The sequence below is a fragment of the Mus pahari genome, chromosome 20 (assembly GCF_900095145.1).
Source record: "Mus pahari chromosome 20, PAHARI_EIJ_v1.1, whole genome shotgun sequence".
Classification (NCBI taxonomy): Eukaryota; Metazoa; Chordata; class Mammalia; order Rodentia; family Muridae; genus Mus; species Mus pahari.
In genome coordinates this window covers 46,451,600-46,461,348 of record NC_034609.1, presented here as the reverse complement: position 1 = coordinate 46,461,348, position 9,749 = coordinate 46,451,600, and the positions used below count along the sequence as shown (strand labels likewise).

General features: G+C 49.8%; 1 protein-coding gene and 1 pseudogene across 1 annotated transcript in view; one reads left to right on the top strand and one right to left on the bottom strand.

The window, feature by feature from the left end:
* The window catches only part of Fanca (FA complementation group A), a 54,342-nt gene that overhangs the window by 28,901 nt on the left and 15,692 nt on the right, over positions 1-9,749 (top strand). Inside the window, exons 21-28 of the mRNA XM_021220165.2 lie at positions 1,031-1,107; positions 2,467-2,580; positions 3,570-3,706; positions 4,497-4,567; positions 4,810-4,906; positions 5,674-5,861; positions 7,128-7,224; positions 9,221-9,397. Of these exons, the coding sequence (XP_021075824.1) occupies positions 1,031-1,107; positions 2,467-2,580; positions 3,570-3,706; positions 4,497-4,567; positions 4,810-4,906; positions 5,674-5,861; positions 7,128-7,224; positions 9,221-9,397 (958 nt within the window). The remainder of the gene's footprint in view (positions 1-1,030; positions 1,108-2,466; positions 2,581-3,569; positions 3,707-4,496; positions 4,568-4,809; positions 4,907-5,673; positions 5,862-7,127; positions 7,225-9,220; positions 9,398-9,749) is intronic.
* Positions 5,023-5,572, bottom strand: LOC110337313 (annotated as a pseudogene).

Below are 9,749 nucleotides of genomic sequence, written 5' to 3'. Positions count from 1 at the left end.
GATTTATTTATTTATTATATGTAAGTACACTGTAGCTGTCTTCAGACACTCCAGAAGAGGGCATCAGATCTTGTTATGGGTGGTTGTGAGCCACCATGTGGTTGCTGGGATTTGAACTCTGGACCTTCGGAAGAGTAGTCGGGTGCTCTTACCCACTGAGCCATCTCACCAGCCCAACCCTCCCTTTTTTTTAAGGTTTCTTTTATTTCAAGCTGGGCCCAGCGGTACATCCAGTACTTGAACGGTAGAGGCAGGAAGTAGAGGCAGGCTCGTGTCTGTGAGTTTGAGGATAGCTTGGTCTTCATAACAAGTTCCAGGTCAGCCAGGGCTACAGAGTGAGCTTTTCTCATCAAAACATACAACCAAAAAATAATAAATTTTATTTCATATAGTTTTTTGGTTTTGTTTTTTCTTCTTGTGGTACTGGGAATAGAACCCAAGGCCCTGCGTGCACCAGGCAAGGGCTCTACCACTGAGCTACACTCTTCCTCTGCAAGCTTCCCTTGCTGACAGTGTTTGTCATAGTGATGTAGAAGTGTTGATAGGAATCAGGGCTGTCTGTGTTTGCCGTGGCATTGGCCACAGCCACCTGGCAGTGTGGACCTACCCAGGCGTCTCACTGAGTAACACGCGGCTCTGGGTACTGCTAGAGATGCCACACACAGAGCTCAGCACAGACAGTCCCCTGGAACTGAGGCTGCCTCAGCCCTACCTCTGAGACTGGCAAAATTCAAACAGGAGGCTGTGCTCCAGAGAAAAAGACAGTCCCAAACAGACAGTCCAGAACCATTGTGAGAGGGAGTCTAGAGATGGTCACACAGACTGCTGCCTGTCACCTGAATATTTTAATGATTTTTAATTAATAAATGGCTAGGGATGTAGCGCTGTGGTAGACTGCTTGCCTAATGGGTTCATTCCCAGCACCCAAAAAAGGAATAAAACACAAAACGATATAGTATGCACTGTTGGGGTGGCTCTGGAGCCGAAACACTGTCGTAGCTGTTGGTGACATTGCTTTCTTTTTATCTAGAGCAGATAAGATTCCCTCCTCGTTATACGATGCCTACCGCAAAGCCTGTGCCTCTGCTGAGAAGAAACAGCCTGAAAGTAAGGCTCTTGGTCACCTTTCCATTTCTGTGACATGCTGGTCACCTGCATCCGTTCTCAGTGGATGGATTTTTCTCACCCAGGTGCAGCAGGCCTGTGACTTTGCCTGCCCATGGTACCTGGGGACCAAACAATGAGCTCATGGGCTTATTGTTTTGGAGGGCTTGACAGCCATGCCTCTACCTTCTAAGAAGCATGGCGTACAACCTGCTCTGTATTTGGCATCTCTATGAACAGTTCGGGGCCCACAGCATAATGCAGTCAGGCAAGGTTGTTTTCTGACTGGACAGTTTGCTTTGTAGAATGTTACAGGGCTTTTTATTTTATATGTGCATGTGTTATTGCCTGTTGTATGTCTGTGCATCCTGTGTATGCCCAGTGTCTGCAGAGGCCAGGAGAGGGGCTCGGATCTCTAGTACAGATGGTGGTGATCCGCCACGTGGAATCAAACCCAGCAGCTAGTACTCCTTCCCATCCCTGGGCTGGGGATCTTTGTACCTGTGAGAACAGTGACAGAGCTGGCTGGCCCTGGGAAGCTGTGACCCATGAGCTGACGTCTCTGCCAAGTGGGGCTGGCATGTCCTACCCACTCCATTCCTCAGCACTGTGTGGCTCTGACAGCAGTGAGGGGGCATCTAGAGAAGGAGCCGGTGTTCAGGTTTGGTCTTTGCAGCTTAAGCTATTATTAACATACTTATGTTAAACAGGGTCTTCTGTATCCTTGGCTGGCCTTGAACTTCTGAGCCTCTTGCCTCCAGCTGCTAAGTGCTGGGATTACAGGCGTGTGCAACCATCCCCAGTTTTATGTGTAGGGCTGGCATGGAGCCCAGGGCTTGGTGCACACTGAGCAAGCATTCCACAAGAGTGAGTGTGTGTGTGTGTGTGTGTGTGTGTGTGTGTGTGTGTGTGTGTGTGTGTTGCCCTCAGAGGCCAGCAGAGGGCATCAGAGACTGGCGCTACAGATGGTTGCGAGCCATCTGTGTTCTCTGGAAGGGCAAGCACCACTCTTAATTCCTGAGCCATCTCTCCAGGCTCCCTCTTCGTTTTTTGTGTGTTGCTAGGAGTTAAACCCAGTGCCTTGAACATTACAGGCACATGTTCCATTTTGAATGACATCTCCTGTTTCAATGTTTTTATTTTTGATATTGTATGTGATTTCCACCATCATCAAAGCTAATGCCTCCCAGAGACTGTGTCCGCTCTCCACACAATGCAATGCACATCTGAGGTACACGGACATGGTGCTCAGCAGCGGTTCACAGCAGCATTTCCCCAAGCATATGAGCTTTTTGTATTTATAATGTCATTGAGTGTGATTCCCATTTGACCTAATCTTTAAAATGTCTCTCCCTGGTTCAGATGCCACCTCAGCTCAAAGAACAGAATCCGACTGTGCTAAACAGCCCCTGGGACTGTTCACAGCAGCACTGGAAGAGCTCAGAGCTTTAATGACAGACCCAACCCAATACAGTGGTAAGAAGCGGGCTGAAGCAGCGTGGTAGTGCTTATGCTCTGGGTGTCTGCGTGCTGCCATAGTGACAGAGGCTGGCCTGCCATTCCTGGAGATCGGTATTTGGCAGGTGAACCTGCCCAGAAACTAGACTAAGTGGGAATTCAGAGTGAGGGTGACAGTGGCCTCTGTACCGTCATACACCCTGGACAGGACCTAAGAGGTGGGGATCCTGTCACAGAGCTTGGGGCTGGAGAGATGCCCCATTCCTCACATGCACCACGCACAAACGTACACATCCCTAAAGGGTATTGGAAATGAGACCAACCTGAATCCTTCATTGTGTAAGGACCCACATCCAAACCCAAAATCTGTTTTTATGCAGAATAGACTTGACTCTACTGTGGATTGATTTTCCCGAGGCTGAGACGGCCTTGCAGGGAAGCACTGATGTCGGACACTGCCACAGCTTTGCTGAGGCCGCAGCTGCTTCACGCACCTTCTTCAGGCCAGGGGTACAGACGCCACAGCACAGCCTCCTAGGTTGCTGTGTAAAACGTGGTGCTGCATGTGGCCTTGTATGTACGAATGGGCTCCTATTGCGTAGCCGAGGCTGGCCTAAGTTTTTGGAGCTCGGTGATCTTCCTGCCTCAGCCTCCCGTTCACCACACCCAGCCAGGAATGCAGCGTTTGTGGGATATTAGGAAGAGTGCCAGTGCTTAGCACAAGGCTAATAATGGATGTCAGGTCAGCTCTGACAAAGCAATAGAAGTTGGCGTGCTTGAGTGAGTCACTGCGGCCTCTGCAGTGACCCTCAGTCTCCTGGGTCCATGAGGCTCTGTGCTTAGACAAGGGCAAGTGACTGCTGCCATATGGTCACCCTTCCCTTCAAAGCAGGTTCCACGTTGGATGTGACAGCTTGGCCAGTGCTCCCTAGCGTCCTGTGAGGCCACACTGGTGCTTTGTCACCTCGTTCTTCCCATGCCTTACGTAACTGCATCTGTGTTTGCAGTTATTTCTGCTCAGGTGGCTGTGGTTTCTGAAAGACTCAATGCTGCTCTGGGACACAGGAACGATGGTGGCAGCCTCCGGAGAGCAAAGATTCAGCTCGGTGTCCTTCCTTCCACACTGCAGAAGCAGGACCAGGCGGTATGTCCATGAGGCCTCAGGACCCAGCGGTGGCCTTCCTTAGATTGTATAAAAGGCGTGCAGTGAGGTGTTGAGCACTCAGGCAATCGCCATGCCACTGTCGGTTAGCTTCATCTCTCTGCTTGTGGCTAAAGTCTCTTCATTCCACTTTGTAGCTGAGGCTTTGTGTCTCCACATCTCAAATGTGGGCTTACAGGTCATGTGCTGGCTTACAGGTGATGTGCTGGGTTATAGGTGTGTTCCACTACCTCCTTGTTGCCTTTTGTTTTTTTCAAGACAGGGTTTCTCTGTGTAGCCCTGACTGTCCTGAAACTCACTTTGTAGACCAGGCTGGCCTCGAACTCAGAAATCCACCTGCCTCTGCCTCCCGAGTGCCACCACTCCCGGCTTCGTTGTTGCATTTTAAAGAAGCCCGTGTGACAAAAACCGTTTGTAGCACCGGAGCCCATAATGTTTACTCTCTGTCCTGCACAGTCAGCATTTTCCCATCTTCCCCTGAGGTGCCTTCAGGTTTCTAGCTTGTGTGGTAACTCGGTACACTGATCCAGTCCTGTGATTTGGTACCAACTTGCAGTATAACTTCCTTTCTAAATGCAAACCTGACTGCCTGAATTCGATCTCCATTTCCCATGAGGTGTAAGCAGACAACTGGCTGGCCTTCACACACATACACAACACAAAATATATAAAAATCATGTGCGGCCTTTGCTATGGTCCTTGCTGTATAGGCCGGCTTCCAGTCACTCTCAGATGGGAGGCCGTGGCCTCACAGTGATGTGTCTCCTCCCAGGTTGTGGATCTCCTGCTCACAGCCTTCTGTCAGAACCTAATGGCAGCCTCTAGCTTTGTGCCCCCAGAGAGGTAAGGGGGATTTGCGTCTGTTCTGGGGTACTGGGACCACAGGCCAAGCAGGGCGAGCTCAGTTCCCAAGGTGGATGACAAAGCTGAGCTTGTCGGTTAGGGATGCCATTGAAGACTTGATGCTCTGTGTTATATGAAGACCACTGTTTGGAAGAGCCCTGGCCCTTTCACAGGCCTAGACTGGTCATGGAAGCAGCGTACAGAGCTCTAGCCAGTCAGTGACTTGTCCTCTGCCTCTGCAGGCAGAGCCCCTGGGCTGTCCTTTTCGTGAGGACCCTTTGTGGACACGTGCTTCTTCCTGCGGTACTCACTCGGCTCTGCCAGCTGCTCCGCCACCAGGTAGGCGCGCCTGCATCCTACAGGTCACTTCCCGAGGCTGCGTGGAGCCTAGACTGATCCCAGCTGCTGCTCTTCAGCGTTTTGTTTTCTGTTTTTTTCAAGGACAGTCTCAAGTTTTTATTCAGTGGGTCTCTGTGTCTAGAAGAAGGTGTTGGACCTCTTGGTGGTGAAGCGTGGCTTGTGCTGGCGCCGCAACACGTGGTGGGGCAGTGGGAATTTGATCTTGGAGTCGTGGAACTGCTTGACAGCTGGCCGGCGGCACTTGCCAGCTGTAATCTCTTCCACCTTCATGATCTGGATGGAGTGGGCACCGGCACGGTGTCAGGCACCCATGTCTCATTAGCACCGTGTGACTGCACCAGCAGTGGTCAGGTCACAGTACTCTCAGTACATGTTGTGCGTGCCATTTCGGGAGTCATAGCGCAGCCAGATGCCAAAGTTCTTCACGCGCAGGGGTGACTTCTCAAACACCTGCCCGCGGTACACAATCTCCCCAGATGACTTCATCTTCTTCAGCTGTGACACAAAGGACCAGAAGCGTGACTTGGCCACCACATGGTTTGGTGCAAAGATTCGCATCTGGTACAGCAGTGGTGTGTGGCATTTTGGGGTTGGCAAGCAGCACCTCACCACCTTGTACTCCCGAAGCGTGCCCAAGGCCTTCATGGCACTGCACGCTCGTTCACCGCCAGTCACAAAAGGCTCTTCAGTGGTTTTGAGCCACCTAGCTAGGGAGCAGGCTGTCAATAACGTTGTCCTTGTTTCAGGCCCCGAGCTTGAGCGCCCCTCACATACTGGGCTTGGCTGCTCTTGCTGTCCATCTGGGTGAGTGCAGGTCCATGTTTCCAGAGGTGGATCCAGATGTTCTTGCTCCTGCCGGCAGCCTCTGCGTCCCTGACTTCTTAAACAGCCTCCTGACCTGCCGCACGAGGGACTCTTTGCTCTTCTGCATGAAGTAAGTCATTCCTGAGTTCCCCAGCAGTTGTCTTCCCCTCTTAAAAAGTGTCAAGTAAATTATGAGAGGCCTCAGACTGGGGAGATGGCTCAGTGGTTCAGAACACTAGCTGTTCTTCCAGAGGACCCTGGTTCTATTCCAGCCCCACATGGCAGCTCACATCTATTTCCAACTCCAGTTAAAGAAAGTCTGACTCGTATCCAACGAGGAAAGAATAGTTAGGTCACCTCTTCTGCTGACGCAAGGGTTCCTCAAGATCCATCGAGAGGAAAGAGCAGAATATGAAATTCTCTAGTGCTGCTGCTCAGGAAGGGATGTGGACAAAGAGGCAACGAAACTGGCACACGTTTTCAATCCCAGCCCTCAGGAGGCAGAGGCAGCCTGGTCTACAGAGTGAGTTCCAGGACAGCCAGGGCTACACAGAGAAGCTATGTGTGAAAAACAAAACAGACACTAAGCAGAGACAGTGGATGAGCGTGCACAGTGTTTCCGGCCGATTGGCTCTAATATTGATTTGTCTGTAGCTCATAGGTGTTGTGCTGTGCTGTAGTCACTGGGGCTTACACCTCATCCAGCGCTGTCTCTTGTTGCTTGTGACATTCCTGGGCTCCTTGGGACAGGTGTGACGCTGCCCAAGCATGGATGGTGATGCCGGCTCAGCACCGTTCTTGCCTCAGTCTCCCTTTCCTTCTCACTGCTTCCATCCTTGGAGTCCCACAAGCGATGCTCGCCTGAGCAGGAGGCCCCTGCTCCTCCTTCCTGGCTGTGCCTTTCATTGAATGACAGCCAGGCAGGATGCATGTCGTTCTTCCTGGGTCTTGGTATGGCTCTTCACACACACACACACACACACACACACACACACACACACACCAAATGCCTTTGCTCACATGTGCTGTGTATCTGTCCTATCTCTGCCTTCAGTGTGGATTTGAGTTCTTTTTTAAAATTTTTTTTCCAAGATTTATTTATTTCATGTATGTGAGTACACTGTAGCTATCTTCAGACACACCAGAAGAGGGCATCAGATCCCATTACAGATGGTTGTGAGCCACCATGTGCGTGCTAGGATTTGAACTCAGGACCTCTGGAAGAGCAGTCAGTGCTCTTAACTGAGCCAACCTTGATGTGAGTTCTTGGAGTTTGCATCTCCCCCCTCAGGAGGCACTGAGCCTGGAAGCAAGGTGGCTCAACAGTCCTTCAGATCATGTGATCTCAGACCATGTCCTCGTTCAGTGACCTCAGTTTTCTTTTCCCTCGCTGCAGATTCTGCACAGCAGCGGTTTCTTACTGTTTATGCAAGTTCTCTGCCCAGCCCCCTGCCCCCCTGCACAACTGTTTGTCCCCAGGTCTGATCAAAAAGGTACGTGTTTCAGATCCCTGCTTTTGATCTGAAGGTCTCTGGGTTCTGCGGCTTTCTTGTGTTTCCCTCAGCACATGCGTGCATGACATGTCTGGCTGACTCTGGGACAACCTGTCTGTCTGTCTGTCTGCTTGGGAAGAATTTCATGCTGAATACTGCTGCTACATCTCCTTATGAATTCAAACTGGAGCTAAGATAACAGCTGGTCAATATATGTTATTCCTTTTGAGTAGATACTGATATTTATAGCACAAGTAAGTTAAAAGGTAAGAATTCATTAAAAAGAAAAAAAAGGAGTCTTGCCCTTAAACCACAGTTATCCCTGTTTGCTTGGGGAGGCTTGTCTGTCTGTCCATCTGTCTGTTTGGCTGGTTGGGTTTTGTTTTTCAATACTAGGATCACACGTGTGCTAAGCAAGTGCCCACCACTGAGCTATTAGCCCAGACATCCTTTTTCTGAGTCTTGCTGAGTGCTTCTTGGGTATAAACCCTGAATTGTGACTGTAAGCTTCAGATCCGAGATAACAGAAAGAACATCTGAAATGTGGAAACGGAGATTTGTGAAAGTTTGGGGGTATTTTTGTTCATTCGTTGTTGCAAGATTGATTTCTAATTATGTATGAGGACAAGGAGTACAGACAGACGCCTGCAGAGGCCAGAAGAGGTGAGCTTAGTCCCAAGCAGTCGTGAGCCACCCACCATGGGTGCTAGAAACTGTACTCTGGTTCTTATGACAGCAGCAATAGCTGAGAGTGGTGGCGCACACCTTTAATCCCAGCACTCGGGAGGCAGAGGCAGGCAGATCTCTGAGTTCAAAGCCAGCCTGGTCTACAGAGTGAGTTCCAGGACAGCCAGGGCTACACAGAGAAACCCTGTCTCAAAAAAAAAAAAAAAAAAGGAAGGAAAGGAAAAATACAGCAACAACGAAACCTTAACCATTAAGCCATCTTTTCAGCTCCAGAGTTTCAGGCCATGCTAGATTGAATAGAGAAATGTGATATGAATGGATGAATGAATGACCGAAAAGGGAGGGAGGACTAGCAAGATGGCTTCTTGGGTAAAGATGCCAGCTGCCAAGTCTGGGGAACTGGGTACAATCCTGGAAACCCATATGTTATATTGGGAGGAGAGAGCCAGCTCCTATAAGCTAACCTCTGACCTCCACACACACACATTAAAAATGAGAATCTTAAATAACACGACTGGCGGTGTTGCTTAGTTAGTCAAGTGCTTGCCTAATAAAAAGCCCTGAATTTGATCCCCAGCACCACATAAACCAGATGTGGCATACCTTGTAACCCCAACACTCAGGAGCTGAAGATCAAAAGGTCTTGATTTAAAAAAAAAAACAAAACTCATTCTTGGTCATGTAGCGGTGTTGAGGCTAGCCTGGGCTTCGTGTGACCCCGTCTCCAAATAATAAAATAATAAAAAGACTCAACCGGCAAGCTTTTGAAGAGTCTCTGTACTTATAAGCCCTGCCCAGATAAATGAAGTCATTCCTGAAGCAGCCGAGGAACTTGGGCTACATCCAGCTTTGAGAGACCTGGTCCCAGGGCCTGTGTGCAGATTGAAGACCCAGCATGATCTTGTGCAAAGGGTTGGGCACTTGAATAGTCAAGTTCTTGTTAAATAGAGGCAGAGAGTCCTCTCCGTCTCCTTGATAAGCAAGAAATACTTGCAACGTGTCACTTAGGAGACACTTCTGGTGTCATTGCTGCTTGACTAGCTCAGGGGGACAGGGGTGACAGTACAGGTGTAGGGCAGCCTGCATGCACCAAAGGGCCTCAGCAAGGCCAGGGCTTAGGGGGAGACCCAGGGAGACCTGCTCTGCTTCCCTGTTCCTCCTGCACCCCTGCTCACAGATGTGCTATGTCTGTCAGGGCTGTAATGGGTCCACAAGAGGGTGGCAGGTAAGATGTCCTGGTGGGCATGGTCCCTGGGTATGCCCCTGTGAGTGTTTCATACTGACTGTGAACTTCTCCTGTCCGTTTCAGTTTCAGTTCGTTGTATTAAGATTGTTCCCAGAGGCCAGAGCACCTTATGCTCCAGAGCACACAGCTTGCGTCCCCTGGAGACCTCTGTACCTTCCTTCTGCAGACTGGCAGAGTGCTGCGCTCTCTCTGTGGAGATGCAACAGCTTCCAAGAGCTCTTGAAGGACAAGGAATTTTATGTAGGTTTCCCTGTCTCCCACTATTTCACATGGTGTGTGTGTGTGTGTGTGTGTGTGTGTCTGTCTGTCTGTCTGTCTATCTGTCTATTTGTCTCTGTTTATGTTCCTGTTTGCCTTGGCCTTTGTCCAAGTGTGAATGCATGGAGGGTTGGTCTATAATGTGTTGTTGTTGTTGTTGTTGTATTTATGGAAAGTAAGATTTTGAGATCTGGTGTGTAAGATTGCTTTAAGAATTTTCATAAGGGCTGGTGAAATGGCTCAGTGGGTAAGAGCACCCGACTGCTCTTCCGAAGGTCTGGAGTTCAAATCCCAGCAACCACATGGTGGCTCACAACCATCCGTAACAAGATCT